The sequence below is a fragment of the Pteronotus mesoamericanus genome, unplaced genomic scaffold (genome assembly GCF_021234165.1).
Source record: "Pteronotus mesoamericanus isolate MK-2021 breed Mesoamerican mustached bat unplaced genomic scaffold, CSHL_Meso_final contig_164, whole genome shotgun sequence".
Lineage (NCBI taxonomy): Eukaryota > Metazoa > Chordata > Mammalia > Chiroptera > Mormoopidae > Pteronotus > Pteronotus mesoamericanus.
Genome location: NW_026555065.1, coordinates 12,675,590 through 12,695,861, shown reverse-complemented (window position 1 = coordinate 12,695,861; position 20,272 = coordinate 12,675,590). Strand labels below are relative to the sequence as shown.

The window sequence follows — 20,272 nt, the reverse complement described above, 5'->3', positions numbered from 1 at the left end:
GTCTCCTTCAGTTTAACTCCTCTGAGTGTCTCCCTGAGTTGATTTTCAGCAACAAAGAAAATTAAGATGAATTTATTTTATGAAAAGAAAATAAAGCTTTTTGTGTCCTTGTTTTTCTATGAAAAGAGATGGCATATATCTACTGTTATTCTCTCTTCTAAGAGAATCACATCCACATTTGACTTATGGTAAATTCAAGCTATTTAATTAAAAGCAGTAGCTTGCAAGCTCATCGATACATTTTTAAGTAATTGAAATAAAATGTAATGAAGTTTGTTTTTTCCCCTTGTTTTGCATAATTAAGGGAAGCAGAGGGCATCCTTAGGCTCAGAAATAGTTATTAGAAGGAAAAGAAAAATGTGTAATTAGAATGAAAAGCACAGAAAGAGGAGAAAGATTAGATAATATTTTTAGCAAATAATGCATCCATAAATAACTTAGTAAATTAAGGTAAATGTATAGAGATATTGTGATGCAACAAAAACCCAAGTTTTATGTTTTAAGAGGTGGTCTTTGATATTAACCAGTAAAGCTCCTTACCATAGAAAACTATTGAAAATATTTATTGCTAAGTGGCATGTATGAGAATACTCTGACCCTACTTAGAATGAGGTACCATATTTTGCCATGTATAATATGCTCCCATGTATAATGCACACCCATGTTTTTGGCCCAAACTTTCAGGGAATCTTTCATTTACATTTTTAATTCAATTATTTATATGTAGATACAAATTGGTTCAACAAAACCGGTTATTGTACTCCAGGGAATTATTTTGCATACAGACATCATTATTGCTTTCTAGAGTTACACTTTTAATGCATAAGCATAAATAAAAGAATTAAAAACATTTATATAGATACAGAATTAGTACTACCAATGTATAAAGGACATCCTTACTTTCCCTTCAAAAATTTGGGCAAAAAAGTGCACATTATACATGGCAAAATACGGTATTTAGGAACAGTCGAGAAAGTTGAGAAAATGACCACCACAAAAAATATTGGCATCATATATATATGTGTGCAAGAGTGGTAACTAGAAATCATAAGAGATGGTTCCAAGCACAGGTATCATTTATTCAGAAAGAAAAAAAGAGAGCATTAGAGGAGGTTGCCACAAAAATTGTTGGTATATCTTCAGAGTATTTAGTAAAGTTAGAAATAAAGAATTTTGTGATGGAGCATATTGTATTAAAATAGAATGAATCCATGTGGAATATATTACAAATATACTAAGAAATATAGTAAATTTTCATATAAATATAATAGTTTAATTGTGATCATTTTTGGCAAGAGTGTAGGTTAAATCACTGCTTATAAAAAAGTTGAAAGAGACATATGAAAATTTTGCCTGATTAGCATTAATCTCTACAGTATATGTATAAAATTATGTATTTACCTAGATACATTTGACAATGTTTTTGTTATTTTTTTTCCTAGACTATCAATAAAGTACTGCTTCAGTATGCTGCAATTGTATCAAGTGATTTTGGTTCCTACTGTGATAAGGAAAATGTGGTAAGTAAAAATGTCTCCAATTTCAAGTATTCCTCAGTTATTATAATAAGATTCACTTATTACAACTGATAAATGAGCAAGAACAATTGTTTTCTTTCGGTTTTCATACAGGATGTTAGTAAAGAGAGGTCTCAAGAAGTTGTTTGGAAACTCTGGTAGTCATGAACTGGTTACAATACAGAATTCAAGGGGTGCTTGAGAGCATTTCAGTGCCAAGCACCTTATGGTGCTCCATGATGATAAGGAACAAGAAAAATAATTGGAAACCCACATTGTTGTAAGACATTGAATCTCAGAACTAGGGAGTTAAAAAAACTTAGTTTTGACACCAACCAGTTTAGGGGTTTTTTAAAAAGATTTTATTTATTTATTTTTAGAGAGGTGGGAAGGGAAGAAGGAAGAGGGAGAGAAACATCAATGTGTGGTTGCCTCTCACACAGCCCCCACTGGGGACCTGACTGGGAATCAAGCAGGTGACCCTTTGCTTTAAAGTCCAGTGCTCAATCCACTGAGCCACACCAGCCAGGGCAAATCACTAGTTTTTTGCCAGTACTAAAATGAATATAATTTATTCTTTCAGTTTTCAAATAAATTGAGAAGGATGGTTAATGTAAGGAATGATGCTGATTTCCACTCTGAATTATTAATTTAGCTTTTTATTTTTGGACGATTGAGAATATTTATAAAAACCAAACCAATATTGCAGTTTAATAAAAGGCACACAGAGAAGAAAGACAAACTAAAGTGATTTGGAATATAATGTGTTTTTATGGTGGAAGATGAAATCTCTCTTATTCAGTATATGTAATGTTAGGAGAAACATGTTGGTAACATTATAGGAATAAAAAAAAAGGTACTGAAAAAATATTTAAAAAACCAGTCCAATTGTTTTAAAAAGGAAAATCATTTACTCTCTTCAAAAAATCAGTACTATCAGGCAGGCCTAAAAGAGAATTCTTTAAAAAGGCTACTAGTCTTCTCCCTGAAACTCCTTGACCTCTACAACTGACAGCTCATTAAAGTTAGTCAGTTCTAATTGTTCTTGAAGGTCCCATAAGGCTCTTTTTTTCTTTTTAGTTAATATGCTGCCCAGGAATTTTATTAAAACTCAGATCTCTTGACATCTCTCTCTAATTGCCATTGATTATAAATACTCTAATAAATAAGAAAGAGTATTTATTTATTGAAAGTACATATTTTTTAATTAAAAGATAATACTTTTGAAAACATGCTGAAAATCAAAATGGTACCAGGTAATTTCAGAAAAATATCTGATTTTATTAGGATAGCCAAATTGAAGATTTTGAAAGGTGTCTATGAATTAATAAGGTTAATTCCTGTCATTCAGAAAGAAAAATTACTTTTTAAAGGTCCCTGCAGACCTCTACACTATGTGTTAACATTCCAGAGTATATTTTACTTAAAGAAAAACTGAGAAAAAAATAAATCAATGTTTATTCCATTATTTTGTTATTTTCTGTTTTAAAATATATAAAATTATATTTTATAATCTTCAAAGTCAAATTTTTATAAAGAAGTGAAAAACAACCTTTCAAATATTACAGCACAGGAAGTTAACTTTTTTTCTCCTTAGTGCTTTTTTTCCCCTTTCTTATGGATATCTTGATCAATCTGAGAGTCTCACTCAAATGCCAAGTATTATTTTAGCTTTTCCATCAAAGAATATCAATTAGCTGTTAGTTTATACTATCAGCTAAGACAGATTGAAGGAGTACTTTTATACATTTGTGTGTTTACATATAACTATTTTTACAGATGTCTTTTAATATCAAGAACATTAAAACTTATTTTTTGTTTTCTGTGTGTGTGTGTGTATTGCAACATACCTAGTCTATCTGCAAAGTGATCTAGACACTTTTATTGAGAGACATCTTTTAAGAGATGATCAGAACATTGGCTTTTTCAGGGATCAGAATTAAAAAGACAGCAGGTATATAAAATGTATGTGGCAGAATAATTTTTTCTCTACTGTGACATTTCAAATTGGAAATGTATTAGAAGTTTTAATCCATTTTTCTCACATTCCAAAATATAGCAAAGCAACATTATCTATATCAGAATTACTTGATTTTGAATCTTTTAAAAAAGCTTTTTCAACTTAAAAACATACTTCCATCACATAGGAATAACCATAGTCTGAACAAAACTAATTTTCATAGTCATTGTATTTTAAGTTCCTAACTTTGTTCCAGATTTAGATAAAATGCAATGCATTATGATATTTTCAAGGGAAAAACCAAACTATGCAAATAAAAAGATTACAACTTGGCTTCAACAAATGATATTTCCAAATGGGATTAATGTTTCCTTTACTATGAGAGGTATTTTTTGCTTTTTGTTTTTTGGGGTTTGTTTTTTTTCATTTACTATGGGGGTGTTTTAAACTAAAAGCTGTTTTCATGATTAGATTTAAGGTAGATGTGAGTAATTCAGTTCTTAATAGCAATTTAATAAATTGATTTATTTGAACATTTCAAGGTCAGGGAAAGCTAAAAATGAGAGGAAATTCTCATATTTTTCTCTCCCTCTGGATAATTGCATCTCTTTTTCTATATCACTTTACCTGGGGTCAACAGCAATCCGTACCAAGTGAGCCCAAGTGTCTATGTTCATTTTGTTTCTTAGTAGCTCTTTTTCATCAGAAATGATCATATGAAAAAGGCTTGGAGACTGAATTGTTATTTATAAAACTGGTACTAGAGTACTATTATATGTGCCAAAAAAAAGATAACTTAGAACATTAAATGAAATAATCATAGAAGGACCTATACAGCTAACTTAGACGCACGGGAGAAAGGTGATAAAATGTTTCACCTGTGTAGTCTACTTGCTTCTCCTCAAGAGCCATGGTCTTACTTTGATCTTGGTTTTCACCCTGGCGGGACTTCCCAAATCCCAGCCAAATCTTCCCCCTCTGCAATGAAAATAAAAATCTCAAAAACCTTATTCCCTAGTGGAAAAATCTATTGTCTCAGTTCATTGACTTTGGGTCAAAACGATGAATTCCCTGGAAGTCCCTGGAATTCCCTGGAATTTCCACACGTGCTGTGGAAAGGACTGGGCCTAAATCAAGTGTTTCTCAATCGCGGCAGGAGATCAGAATCATTTGCAGTACATGTGCGTCAGCTTACTGAACAGCATCTGTGGAAGACAGATATCTGTGTTTAAAAAATCAAACATTTATGTGATTGCAATCAAGGGAGCAGAAAAGAAGTTTAAAATTGTTTTCATAAATCGAAGTTAGGATGTGGTCACTTTAAAGTAGAAAAGTTTTCAAAGGTCAATACTGTGGTTAAAGCAATAATAAAATCTTCCCACTTATGAGAGCTAACACCTCTCTGATGTCCTGTAAATCTTTGCATGCCTCTCTCTGATTCATTATTGGCTTATTTCCCAGCAACTTGGAAAATATATCCATTTTCCTTTCTTTCCCTTGATTTCTGGCTCTTTGGGATCAGTATGCAGCAAATATCAAATTACTCTAGAATTATTCTGAATTCTCTTTTCCAATTATAAACTAATTCCTACTATACAAAGGTCTTATGTAGTCCTGTCCCAAAGCTTTGCATCTTCGTTTATTGTTTTATTTCTGCCTTCTCAGAAACAACAGGTTAAGAAACATGTTGTCAGCAAGTATATGATTCTGTGCAATACTCAGTGAGGAAGAAAAAGGAGAAAAAGACACAGCAGCATATACAATACATTTAATGTTAGCTCATGAGCGAAAAGCAACTCAAATATAAAGTAAATTAAAACAAATGTTAAGTAGCCAATGGATAACCTAAGAAAGAGAAGGCTATAACCTAAATGATAGGTATAATTCAATTAGGCAAAGAGACTAAGTGAAGAGTCCCCATGCTAAGCAATTTACAGCATCTGGAAAGTGCAGTTGTTCTGTGGGAAATAAATTGCAGAAAGTTGGAAATAATCATAATACAGTAGACAGAGAAGAAAAGGAAACATACTTTAGAGCCAGATAGAGAAGGGGCTTGAACACCAATATGTGGACGTTGTAGCTGAAGAGAATCCATTTAAAGATTTTTTTTGGTAGTGTTTTGGTTTTTTTTTTTAGTTTTTAAATTTTGGATAGTGTTTTTTTTTAAGTGAAATAAAAGAAAATTTTTAACTAATATGTTTTTCTTAAAAGACATTTTTAAAAACAGAATTTGGTTAATATCTAAGTATAAAATGCCATGACATTAAGAATAAAAGAAACTTTATGTCTTCAATACTTTATTGTCTGACTATATTACTAAATTTCATGTTTTAAAGTGGTGATTATATTTCTCTCTACCATTTAACTGTTAAAAAGCATAATCTTAAAGTAGCAGAATTATTCCATTTGCCAAATGCAGTAGGGCTTCAGTGATAGTTGTATACTCTTACATTTAAGGTATACTCATTCAATAAGTTAGTGTATAAATGAGTCTCACACTACTTATATTTTATTTCTTTTATTTAAAGCCCTGCATACTGATGAACAATATTCAACAATTGCGGGTCCAGTTGGAAAAAATGTTTGAATCCATGGGAGGAAAAGAGGTGTGTATGTTTTTTACGTCTGCATTTGCCAAATACCTACTTAGAGATCATTAGCAGCATGTCTCTTTGCTATTTAAAGGTTCATAATCAAATTTTACATGGTTTAGCTAAAAAATGGAAATGATTATAATCTAACACTCCATTAATAACTGGGGTGATTATTATGTCCGCAGCAGAATACATTAGTAAATATATTAACAATGTGAGTGGGAGGAGGAAGACCATCAATAGCCTTTTGTTTTGTGCATATATAGTCATATGCATACACAATTAAACATATATGCCAATGATCTGTAAAGGTTCATAAAGTGCAGATATTTTTTTTGCCGTGTTGTGCACTGTCAACTTGATATCAGTGTTCATTCTGAAATGTGTTTTGTGGCACTGGTGGTTTTGATGTATTGGTGGTTTATTGTTCACGTCTAAATGTCTCTGTTAAAAATGTGTTGTGTGCTGTTGTAATGTGTCATGTCTTTGTCCAACATCTTTGACTTGCAATCCCATGAGCAGAAGAAGGAAGGAGAAAGATTCTTTTATGAGGTTTGTGACTTAGTAAGCATCTTATCCTTTACCTGGCTGATTCCCCCCAAACCTAAAGACCATTGCACTTCCTACTTATTCTCATTTGTATGTTTGGATCAGGCAGACAGTGAAATACTGGCTGTGCACCTGCCTCTTCCTGCTGCCACAGTCTTTCTTTTCACAAACCAACAGGAGCATGTGAGGAATGAGGACTGGAGATGGTGCCAAGAGGGCAGTCTCGCAGCTGGCATGTTCCCACCACCGCCCTCCGTAAAAATATCCCGAAGGGGGTTAGAATGCAGGAGTATGGCTGGTTAAGATTTTATTTACATCGTTCCTTATTGTGGTAGGTGTATAAGAGAGACATAAAACTAGGTGGGATTTCAAAGCAAAGATCTCTTTTCTTTCTAAGTTTATAAGGCCCAAAATGCTTCTTTTAACATTTGGCCCCTTGACATGGGAGGCTGTCCCTTCCCAGGAGGCATTTCTACATTTCCTCCGCCCCCAATATCTTCTTTGTCCTCTGCGAGCCTCACTCTTTTAAAAAATAAATTTACTATTTAGCATCCTGCGGGTGAGAAGCACTCAGGTACGTGTGTGAGGGTGCAACACTTTGAAATCGAACTTGGATGCCTTGTGCTTCCTGCCACTGCAGACTCAGTCTAATTTGTATGAAATAAAACTCTGTTCGCCACAGTGTATTATTTATTTTGCACAGTTTAAGAGCATTAGTCTAATTGCTGAGTTAGCAGAGTATAAGCAATCAGAGATGAGGGGATAACCCTTCTAATTTTAGTGATGTTTTATATTCGAACTTTAAGTCCAATTGCTGTTTTGATAAGCAGTGAAGAAATTACTGATTTTTTGTAGGAAATTCTTTCTCCTTATAATGAATGTTAAAGACCAGAAATCATTTATGGATGAAGTTTTATTTAAAATGCCATATTTCCAGAAATTTCTCCTAATGCTACTACTATTTTATTACTCTTTGTGATTTAACTCTAACGTGAGTGATATATTGCTAAGTTGTATATTAACCAGACAAATCATACCTGTACTTAAAAAAAATAAAACTGTGTGGACCAAGCCACCCACTAACCAGAAAACTCATGAGGTGGCTTGTTCACCAGTTAAAATGGATCACTTATTTCAGATAAAATCTCCAGCTTGAACTGTGCAAGTTTCACATCATAAGTGTAGTTGCAAATCTATGTCTACATCACAGAACTCTTCTTACTAGAGAAAATAATAAAGATAGAAATACTAAGTTTGGTGCCTTCTCCTTTCAAACTGGCAATGTCAATTACTAAACAATTCATACATAATTTAAAGGAAAACTTCAATCAAAGGAATGTCTAACTTCTAAAAATATAATTTGTTAGAGGGACAACATGGACTCTAGCTTCTTTCTTTCCAACATTTAAATATTTTTCATCCCTTCTTTCCTTTTCTTTACCCTCTTCTATATTCTCCAGTCTATCACAGTTTCTTTTCTCTCATTCTTTTCCATTTTTTATCTCTTGTCATCTGCTGCTAAGAAAAAGCTGTAGGCAGACCCAGTCAGCAGTGCACAAGGGTTGATAAAATGTCCGGAGGAAGCAAGACCTGAACCCAAGTCTGAGTGTGACATGCAGCCTCCCAGACAGAAATAAGCTTTATGATGAATACAGAATTATGTTAGAATCACTGGTTGCTATGCCTAGCCTCCTGTAGTTGCCAGAATCTCAAAGTAATAGGCAGAGCCCTTCCAATGCAGTTATCTATAAACTGCAGTATCTAAGTGGGTTCCTTAACTCAGGGCTTTTATAAAGATGAAAAAAAAAAAAGAATTTTATGAAGAATGTCAGAAGTCAGCCTTCGATATGAAAAGTATATGTAGCACTTAAGGGCTAAATCAAGACTTTAAGGGTAATACAGTGGGTTCTAGTGCCAATTCCCAGTTTTTCCTCACAGTGTAACTGGTTATGAAACCTTGACTGGTATTGTTAAGAGAACTTTCCAACCTAGATCTTATTCTTCTTTAAGAAGTTTCTTCTTATTTTTGTCCCCTACCATCTGTGCTAGGATGCGTATGTCTTTCTACAAAAACTTAATTAGCAAGTGATTGCTTTCATAGTTGCTCAAAATAGTTTTTAATGTCATGTGTTAATTAGTTGGCTTCTAAGAACGGTATTTGCTTGCCTCTCATCTGCGTAGTGCTGGCCGCTTGCAGAACTGGCTGCATGATGCTGCAGCTCTCAGCCGCTGTAACCCAACCATGGCTGGCGTATTTGCTCTTTCTTTGCAGGATGAGTCTCTTCCCTCTTCAAACAGGAAGAATGTTTAAAACCCTTTTTGAGGTGGAAAGAGTTATTCTGTATGGAGTCCACAATGACAACATTGCCTAACAGGGTGACAGTCTCGGGCTGATGCTGTTGACAGTGGCTCCCGAAGCAGTCACATGAACAACTGCAAGCAGTGTCCTGTGAGCCATGTTGGCACATTCTTTCCAATGCCTTACTTAGAAAAAAATAAGAGAAAAAAAAGCAAACCACTAAGTTTTTTCTCCTGTCATGTGACTTTCCGACACGCTTCCCTGCATACAAATTAAGAGCTTATTTTGGCATAACAACTCTCTGATTACTCTAGAGGATTTTTTTTTTTAATGTCACATAAACCATGAGGCAAAAGTAACCTCTAAGAATGAGACCTAGAGTCTTTGTTTCAAAAAGCATCTTACACGATTTTGTATGTGACTACAAATTTGGGGAATTGCTATACTAAAAGAGATAAAGTAGCCAACCCTTAATATGGACTGACTTAAGGGAGAAATTACATTGTTTATGCCACAGTCCCCAAACTGTATTACCTGCCCCTTTATCACATAGTAACAGTAAAAAGATTATCGGGATGCTAGATAATCATTTTCATTCATTGGTGAATGTTGTGTTATTATCCTATAAAAACTCAAATAACTCAAAAGTAAAACAGATATAGTTTGGTTTATACTATTTTAATAGCTTCATTATTCATGAATGTAACTTCAGTACTTATCAATTACAGATAATTACCAAGTCTATCTGTATTCATTTTTTTCATAAATGCATATTGTTACAGCCTATAAAAATAACTTAGTTGTATTTCCTTGATCTGCAATCTAATTTGTACAAGTACATGAAAAAGAAAATCATATAATCCAAAACTTAATTTCAGGAAATCATAATATATTCATTATTAAACTCTACAGAACTTGTAGCAATTGATTTAGAAGAGTTATAACTGTGTTGTGTAAGCAGATGATGCATTACTCCTTCACAATATTTTGCTGGTACAATGTTCTTGAATTGTAGAATCCATAATTAGCCTTAGGCCTGCTAATCTATTGACAGTATTTCAAATTCTAGAAGTTAGACATTATTAAGACATTTAGGGGAAATAAGAGGATTTGTTTGCTTAGCTAAATTATTTCATTTTGCTGACCACAAAGAAGACCGATTAGGTACAACAATAATGTTATTTTATTGATATGTCTCAAAAGGATTGAATCTTTTTTTCATCTCATTGTGGTAATCTTTCCTGAACAGGACCAAGGAATCTGTAGCAAAACCCCACCTATCCTAAAAATGTGTATATTTTAATGAGCAACTTAATTATTTTTTTTGTTTCAGAGATATATATCCATCTATATTATTTTTCATATTTAATAATGAATTTGATGTGTCAATTAGAAACAGCATCTGAGTGACTAAAAGCTTATGCATGTAGCTGATTGAAATTCATCATAAAATGTTTTGGCCATATGGACTTAGTCTTTAGCTAAGCAACACCATACTAATGAAGACAGAAATTAACTTCTGTCATATTTTACTTAGCACTGTCCTCTCAACTTTATATTTGCTGGGCAATAGAGGATTGAGGATCACAGTTTAAAAGGAAATAATACTCCATGTCAGCAGTTCTTGCACTTTAGGATACATCAGAGCTACCTGAAGAGCTTATTAAAACACACATTGCAGAACCCCATCACGAGTGTTTGATTCAGTAGGTCTGGTCTATTTTCCAGGTAGCAAATTTCCAGTGATGCTGATGCTACTGGTTGGGGGCCACATTTTGAGAATTATATCTCTTTGCTTTTAGAACAGCAACCAAGGTACTTAGGAAATGGCTTAGAACACCTCTTAGTCTTATCCTGACTGCCCTACTTAATATGTTTTGAATGAATCTTGAGAACACATGGGATTCAGTTGTTTGAATGGACTTTGATACGGTATGCAGTAGTGCAGGCAAATATTTGGATTACAAATGTAATATTCCAAAAATATTGATGGCCAATTTTCAGTCATAAACAAATACGCAGCATTTTTAAATCATTTGGCATGCATACATACATTTTATATTTATTCTTATTAAAAGGAACGACATCATTGTAAAGAGGCTAAGCATTATGCTCAGGTTTCTGATCTGCTTCACCTTTTCTCCTTAAACGTAAATAGAGATTATAATTCCCTAGTTAATACATTAATGAGAATCAATCTTCTGTTTTTATCTCTTTTATAGCAATTACAAAATAAAATTAGTAAAGTATGTCTTAGATGTCACTAGATAATAAAATAAACAATTTTAACTAGTTACATTATATCTTCCTTTTAGTTCTCAAGTGTCTCCTAAAGCAATTTGCCAAGTTCTTCCTATTTAATTGAAGTGTTTATTGTTACCTACTTATATTTGCTGTATGTATTGGGGGTAGGGCAGGAGTTGAAATAAGAAATAAAAAGATTTAAAAACAAACACATTAGGCTCAAGGAGGTTACAAAGAGTAAGACCTTGTAAAATAACAATTAGAGCAGGTATCCCTTTTAGCACCCATTGAAAGAGATGTTTAAAAGCTGACTCCTTGTTCTACCAGGACCACTGTAAGCACCTCTTCCCCTTGGGACTGATTGCCTCATGAAAAAAACAGAGGTTTAATTAAGCACACTGAACATGAAGACAGAATTTATTAGTTCATTCAACACACATTTATGAAGTATAAGTTTTACTAGGCACCAGAGATACCATGATTACTAAGATGTAGACCCCGTCCTCAAAGAAATCCAAGTTGGTTAATGGGAAGTCAAAACAATTAAAGAGGTAAGGTTTGTGGGGGGAGGACCTCCAATACTTTCTAAACTTAAAAATATACGTCAAAGGAAAGTCCTAGTTGTTCCTTCTTACCCTGATTTAAGAATAAACTTAAACCCTTAGCCTCTTACTGTGTGCAAAAAGCTCAAAGATAAGAGATATTATTTGGCTGAATGACAGTTATTTTAGTTTTCTGGCAGCAGATAACAAAGAAGACTAAATGTTTGAAGCGCTGGCCTTTAATTTTGGCAGTATGCAGACATAGCCTGGTTTCTTTTCTCCTACCCATCTCTTCAATTAGAGATAACAATTTGGACTTACATCTCAAGGCATTTGGTTGATTTGAAGCACAATGACAGTTGGATTTACCGCATACTGTCTTTAATTAGGATGAGAGACAGCTAGTGATGTTTTTCAACTACTGAAACCAAGAAAAATTAGAAGCATGAATTTATAGAACTGATACTTCTACTGTAACAGTTCCCTCAAATCTGAATAGCATAAGGGAAGTACCATAGTCTATCTCTAAGTTCTTTGAGAGAGTCTCTCTTCAAAGGAATAAAAAAGAAGAGTCCCGGCTGGTATGGCTCAGTGGATTGAGTACCAACCTGAGAACCAAAGGGTCACTGGTTTGATTCCCTGTCAAGGCCTATGTCTGGGTTGCAGGCCATTTCTCCAGTGGGGGTCATGCAAGTGGCAACCACACATTGATGTTTCTCTCCCTCTCTTCCTCCTGCCTTCCCCCTCTCTCTAAAAATAAATAAATAAAATCTTTTTTTTTAAAGAAAACAGGGTACCTTTGTTAGAGCCAGGGGCATGTCTGTCTGCAGCAGAGAGGGACTTGTATTATTTTATTTCTGACAGTGTACCATGTCACCCATGCTGAACACTGTAGATTTACAGTAACTTAGGGCATTTCAAAGACAGTAACTTCCTGCTGAATTTACAGGGAATTTTTACTGATTTCTCAATCATATATTTTAAGTTGAGCCAGGTATTGTAGGATGAATAAGTTTTTGATCAAATACAAAGGTTAAAGAGAAGTGATCTTTTCAAAACAAAAGAAATAGCAAGAGCTCAGATAAGTTTATAAGAAATTGCTTAAAGTAGTTCCCTGGTTAAAAGCCACTAGTTGGGTCACCAGGTGACACGGTAAGATTTGGGTTTTATTAAAACAACTCTAGGAGCAAGGAGGATGAAATAGAAGAGGGAAAACAGGAATGAGAACACTCAAAGATGACTGCAATATAATCTGAATAAGAAATACTCTGCAAAGGGAAGTGAAGAGAGTAGGACAGATGGAGAAGACACTTCAGAAACACTATCAGTTGTACTGGGTATCTAAGTGAATGTGAAAGGAAGAAGAGAAAGAGGAGTAAAAGATGACTTTTACAAGTCTGCCTTAAACAATTGTATGCTATCAATCAAATCAAAGATAATAAGAAGAGAAATAAGTTATCAGTAGGCAGGTAATAAGATGACTCTTGGATATGTTGAGCTTGAGGTCATCAAAGTGGAAAAGGCTAGCAGACACAGGGGAGTATGGACATGATGCAGCAGGTATCCTGTTAAAGCTGGTTACATGTGTTCTGTTTGCACCTACATAGAAACCTCGGCTTCTATCAGGAAACAAAAACTGTCTACCAATATTTAAATTGCTAACGTTTGACAGTTTCAGATTTTCAAGTAACATCCAATTATTTAATAAGTAATCTCCATTCATGAAATACCTAAGGTAGACTAAAATAATTTCTGGGAAATGAGCATAATTTTACTCAACTGACCTATCTAACCATTTTTATATGATTTTGAAGTCATTATCTTAACAGATGAACAAACTACCTCAATGTATACATAAAACTAATATGAAAACAAAATACAGAATTTAAATAAGAAACAACCCCATTTCCTGAGGAGAACTCTATTGTCTGAGCCATTTCCTTAAAGGTGGCAGATGTCTGGATGGGGAACTATCACCCAAGATGTGTGGAACCTGAAGACAGCAATATGGAAGGGCTCTTATTCCGTATTCTGCAACATTTTTATCCAAATTAAATCAGGTTAAAATTGGCCTTAGGACTACATCAAAATATTATAAACAGCATTCAGCTTACATGGTTCCCTAGGATTGGGTCAGACAATTCATATATGACTTTTTGGTTAAGGGTTGGGGAGTTATGGTTTATTAGGCTAATTATGCTTAGATGCGTTTTAGTGTGGAGCTTTTTTAAATAGGTAGTCTCCAATTGTCTTTCTGAATCACTGCGTTGCAACAAGTTGTAGTTGAATGAAAGGATATTCTAATATTCCTACTCCTAGAAAAGTCTCCATCAGTTATGGTCGCCTACATGTTGGTAGGTAAGAACTATAAGTCTATCTGATGAGAAAAGAAAAAGATATAGAGTCCAGAAGAATCACATTGGCTCTAATAGGCAGAATCTAACAAATCCTGAAATCATGTGGATTTTAGTAAAAATTGACATCAAGGATTAGTTTGATGTAATCATTAAAGCATCCAATGTCAAATGCAACTTATTTCTTTTTTAAAAAAAAGTATTTATTTATTTTTAGAGAGAGAGGAAGGGAGGGAGAGAAGGAGAAAAATATCAGTGTGTGCTTGCCTCTCACGCACCCCCTACTGAGAACATGGCCCACAACCCTGGCATGTGCCCTGACTGGGAATCAAACCAACAACTCTTTGGTTCACAGGCCAGCATTCAATCCACTAAGCCACACCAGCCAGGGAGCAATTTATTTCTATTCCAATGTTTTCAGTACCATCAATACAACCTAAAGTTACCCAGCAACTAAAGTATATAAATAAAACTTCTCCCTAACAGTTATTTAATGTTAGAAAATGCTCTTGGAGGATTACAGGATCAGTGTTTACTACTTTTTGTTCCCGAGCTGGTTCCAGGAATTTAAACTGTCTGTTGGGTCCCAGACCTATTTGGTGTCCTTCTTAGGTTTCATTGCTGTAAGTCTTCCTTTAATTTGTTCTATTCCCCAAAGCTGGCTTTATCCCATTCTCTTCTTTTCAATAGTAGACCAGCTTCTATGAGAACCATAGGTACTAATAGTAGGAAACTGAATTTCTAAAGACTCAAAACAAAACTGGCTTATATTTCAGAGAGTAGTCTAGATTTCCCTTCACATGAATTTCTATTAGTATTTAATTTACAACTCATTTGCAAAAACATAATTACCAAACTGGATAAAATTTTCTAAATGTTGACAAAGGTGTTGATCTTTAACATTAATAACAAAAATATTCTGCCAATGCGATTGATTTATGTTTATTTGTGTTAATTTATAGTGTAACATTTTGTAATATTAACATTATTTTAAGAATTTAAACTAAATTTAAAACATTCACTTTAAAGTTTGCACTATAAGAACAAGCATGAAAAAAGCTATTTTTATTTAATTATTTTTTTCTTTTACCCCCAAATTTGCTCAATAGCTTAGATCCAAGCTATAAATACTTAAAAGAGAAACTTTTAAAAATAAATAAGTGTAAAACTTTGAATCTTGAACTCTGAGTTGAAAATTGGTACCCAAAAGAGGAGTCAGGTCTATTGCTTTCAGAGAAACATTGGAGAGTTTAGAAAATCTGTTTATCCTATTACATTTAATTCCATGCTAGAAAAAATATGAAAACACCTTTAAGTGATGCACAATGCAGTACTCAAAAATTAATTTTTACCATTTTTAAGTTTTTAATTGGCCTATTCATTTCCAGAGATATTAAAGATGAAAATGTATTTTGAAGCAACATATATACTTAAGTAATATGTTGTTAGCATTTCTAAGTTATGAAGTTACCATGCTCTTGGAGGTCATGTTGTTATGCCTTGCATCCCATTGTTGTAACCAAGAAAGGCCTTGCTCTCTAGCTCTTATTTGTATGCATGCTATGCATTTTGATCATATATAAAACTCTTTTTTAATATATAAAACTCTTCTGACTTATTTAGAATTTCTTAGCTTTGCATTTGATTTCAAAGATTAAAAAGGAAAGAAAAAAATTTACAAGTGATTTATTATTTAACATTGCCTTATAACAAGCCAAATACTTGTAAGAGAAAAACATGTTTTTTCAGAACTCCAAAGTAATATTGTTTATGATCTCTCTACAGCTAGATCCTGAAGCTAGTAATATTCTAAAAGAACTTCAGGTTAAACTCAATGGGGTTCTAGATGAGCTCAGCATCACTTACGGTGAAAGGTAAGTGGCCTAAGTAATTATTGTCCAAGTGCTTTAGGTTTCAGTTAATACTAATTATGCCTTCAGTGCTGTCTCCTCTAACTGGCTGAACCCATTTATGTTTTTTTATTATTATTATTATTTTTGAAAAACATTTGTCTCTGCCTTCCCCCTACCACTTTCCATTTAAATTCAAGTCTTAATCTAAGCATCATCTCCTCAGAAAAGTTTCCGTAACCCTTTGATCTTACAGTGGTATCTCGCCATATGCCCCCCAGAACGCTGTATACCCTTCAGTAGGGAGGCACTTACAACACTGTGTTCTAAGTTGTGGTTTAATTGTTTGACTCCCTCACTTTACTATATCCTTCATAAGAGCAGACACCATATCTCATTCCTATTTGCAATTCTAGTGATTAGAGCTTTACCAATTGGCTGTTGAAACAATGGAAGGAAGAAGGGAAGAAGAAGAAAACTTTTACATGCATAAGAAGTATGAGTTTCATTCATGCCGTATATCTCAATGTGGTTATACTTCCAAATAACTGAACTTCAACCCCATAACTGAATTAAGTGAGGGTTCTAGGTTTTAGGGCTTAGAAATCTTAATAAAACTACTCCGTGGAAAATTACTGACACATTCATATTTTCTCTTTTTTAAAAAATTAACCTTTCTTGTTGTTCTAAAGAGGAAGTTCATCCTATATAAAATTTATTTTGGTCCCCTGGGGAAAAGCCATCACCTTATCATCAAATGTTAAAATAGACAGGAAAGCAAATACAGCTTTGAATAATGGTTCATTAATTTCATACAGAATTTGGTTTAAATGTTAGCTCAATAAATGTTGACTTACTATTTTAAACTATACATTCAGTTTTCAAGTGATACTAAAAATTGCTTTTATAGCCAGGGCTCTCTGAACTCCACTCATCATTTATTGTCAAGTCTTGGAAAGGTACCTTATTTACTAGATATTTGTGGCTTAGATATGCTACATTAAAATCAGAGATTAAAAAGTAAAGACACTAAAAGCATCATATTGTCACTGAAATATAGAAATAAAGCAAAGAAAAGCCCCATACTTAGCCTCCTCATCAGTATTAGAGGTATGTTCATGATCCTTGTGGAGCCCGTCTTCACAGTTCAGGTGTTGAGTGAGATGCAGCCTTGCTCTGCTGAGCTTAGGGCAGTCACTCTGCATTCTGTTTTGTGTTGTTAACTGGCCTGGATGATCCTGCTTACTCGGCCTAGATGTTAATAAGGATTTAACATTTTGTTTGCCTGTGTTAGAGAGAAACCTCCTCCAAGACATTTGGGGGCTCATTGTCTTGGTGCCTTTGGTCAGCTCTTTTAGGCTTACATCTCTTTATTCCAGTTGTGACTTAATACATGGTTAACAAAAAGACTGTTGCCTTCCATTAGGAAGACAAAAATAGAGATTATTTAGCAAAGCTAAGGGGAGAAAAAAGTGGTCAGGAGTAGCTAGGAGTGTTTGGAACTTTATCTGAAATAAGAGGACTAAAAGATTTTTAGATAAATTAGGATGTAAATAGAAAAAGTAAATTACTTCTGTAATATGTCCCAAGACAACTTTATAAACAGGTACTTTTGATTTTGTTTTGGGCTATTTTATTTTGTTTGATAGAATATTCAGGCTACAAAGGCTTAAATATGAAATATGATTTGAAAAAATTGGAACAAACTTGAGTCATTAAGAGGGCATTTTAAGTACTTCATTCCTATGAAGCCATCTATTTTAACCTAGATATTAAAACTCCTGGTTAGCCAGTATCTATTTCTTAATGAAGAAATATAGGAAAGAATCTAATACTTTTCTTAATTGGGGCTAGAATTATTGGAATAAATAACTTATATGTCATGCTTGCCTTATGAAAAGAATAATTCTTATATCCTTGTTGCTATGGTTTTATTTCCCACACTACTAACCAGGCCTATATCACAAACACAGGGTGAGTGGGAAGCCCATAATGATCAGTGAGATAATGTTGTGAAACCAAACTGGATAATTTTAGTCTGAATCTTAGAGTCTAAATTAGTGGCCTACAGTTTCAAAATTAAGTGCATAATTAATTGCCCAAACTCCATTTCAACTGGTGTTATGAAAACCCACAATTAAATAATTCTGTTGTAATATGTATCTAGTGGAAATATTTTGCAGTAAAACCAGGAGAGGCAACTCACAAGTCTTAAACTTGGGTGCCTTGGTTTCTGAGATGGCCACAGAGCATCCACCTGAGAACTGAGACTCGGTAATACCACATCAGTGCTATCTTAGAGACTGTCACAACTTGTGCTGCTTACATTTTGCTTACACACATATTTTGCAGTTTGGGTTTGTCTGGTTTTTTTGGAATTACTACATATATTTTAAATAATGTATTTGGTACCTGCAGCTGGCTGTATTAAGTAAACAAAGAATTCAGGAACATTTTATGGGAATTCTTTTATAAACTGAGTGTTTGGCTTCTTGGGTGCTTACAGAGTCTGTTGTTATTAACTGGTACTAATTCAAGCTGTTTCATAAAGATTTTTTTCAACCATATAAATGGATAGAGAAAAAGATTTTTAGATGAATTTACCAAAAATTAATAAAGAAAAAAGATTTTTAGATGAAATGCAGGTGTTAGTTCACTCTGGACAATGCCAAATGGAATGCCATTCCCTCTCATACACTGTTAGCCCCTCCTCCATAGGCCTGATCCCACACACACAGCTTATTTCTGGTGGAGTTTACAATATGGGTCTCTTGTAGAAACCTATTTACACATTTTAGGAATGTGTCATGCCTTCTGCTAAGTCTATCCTCTACTGATCTGAGAATCAGTACAAAAGAAAGTAACTATTTCAAAGCTTATTATCACTGCACTCAGCAGGAGTACTGATGGCCCAGTGCTAAGTCAGCAGTACAAAATGTCCAACATTATTTACCTTATTCATTCATCATCCCAAATATCTTCCACCTCTACCCTCACTAAATAAACATGCCATCATACTCTTTCTCACCTTCTTCACCATTCCATTCACCCTCCTGACAGCCACTAACCTGACAAAAGTCAAAAGGCAGCTCCAGCCAGGTAAAAGCTAAATGGCCGCACATTTGATTCCTTTGGACCTGAGCCTGAAAGAAGACGTTCTATTGAATTAGATAAGTATGCAGAGAGCCAAAAATGAACCACATCCACAGGGGCAGGCTGATATCCAAGGATCAAGGAACCAAACGCAATTGCCAAGTCCAGAGTGGCAAGAATGTTGTCAACAATAAAAGAAGTCAAAAGAGAAGTTAGGAGCCAAAGATGGAAATTGGCCAACATGATGGTAGACATAGACTCAAGCCTTAATTACATGCTCAAAATTATGGGCCAATATTTATGAACCTGTTATAAGACATCCAGGAGCAAGAAAACACCCAAGCAGAGATCATTTAAAATCTATCAATTTTCCATATAAGGTAGCAAAACCAAAAACTAGAAAAATGAATATTTGATATTAGGCTAACTAAAATATTTCCATAAGATAAATCTAAAATAAAATGTCTCATGTTTCACAAAAACAAGACATTTTATCTGTTCATTGATGTATCTTTAGCAGCTGGCAACTGAAATTGGCATATTGTAGGTATTCATTAAATACTTGTAAAATGCATGCATGCATTGATAAATAAATATTTACATTCTATTTCATTAATAATGGAAGAATTGTACAGTGAAACATCCTAAATGTCTATAGAAAAATTGAGGAATTGGTATGTTTGGATACTTCTCAAATGGTATGAACTCTATAAATGTTTTGTATGAGGGAGAAGAGGAATGGGACCTGCTGACTTGATTGCTATACTAATAAAAAATCTTTCCTTCTAATCATTACTATTCCAGTGATGCAGCCATTTCCCAAGCTTTTATTTATCCACATTCTCCTAAGTGTTTTTTTTTTCCTGCCTGCTTGCCCATGTGTTATGATTACTCCTCTTGTCAGGAATATGAAAGTAACAGACATTACAGAGGAACAGTGGGTGATTCTGAGTCCCACTATTTAAATTTCTTATTTGCTGCTGCTTTGGTAAGAACCATCAAAATTGGCATTAGGGATATAAAGGGTGATAAAAATAATGCTAAGAATTAATTTTCACAGACTTATTTAAATCTTACAGTGGTGAGGCAGTAAGGGTGAGTGTAAGGAGAGGATCCAATGATATATTCAACCATTACTTCTTGAGCAGCTTCTTTGTTTCAGACATGATATTTTATTCCATAGTGTGCATATCTAGCACTGGAAAAACAAAACAAAACCTGTCCTCACTGAGCTTACATTCCAGGTGGAGCAACAGACAATAAACAAACA

The 20,272-nt window shown here is 34.0% G+C and overlaps 1 protein-coding gene across 2 annotated transcripts in view; it reads left to right on the top strand.

Moving 5' to 3' along the window:
• Positions 1 to 20,272, top strand: part of UNC13C (unc-13 homolog C) — a 502,857-nt gene that overhangs the window by 396,375 nt on the left and 86,210 nt on the right. For both annotated transcript variants that reach the window (XM_054565404.1, XM_054565405.1), the window contains 3 exons: positions 1,443 to 1,520; positions 6,006 to 6,083; positions 15,845 to 15,933. In XM_054565404.1, coding sequence (XP_054421379.1) covers positions 1,443 to 1,520; positions 6,006 to 6,083; positions 15,845 to 15,933 — 245 coding nt within the window. The remainder of the gene's footprint in view (positions 1 to 1,442; positions 1,521 to 6,005; positions 6,084 to 15,844; positions 15,934 to 20,272) is intronic.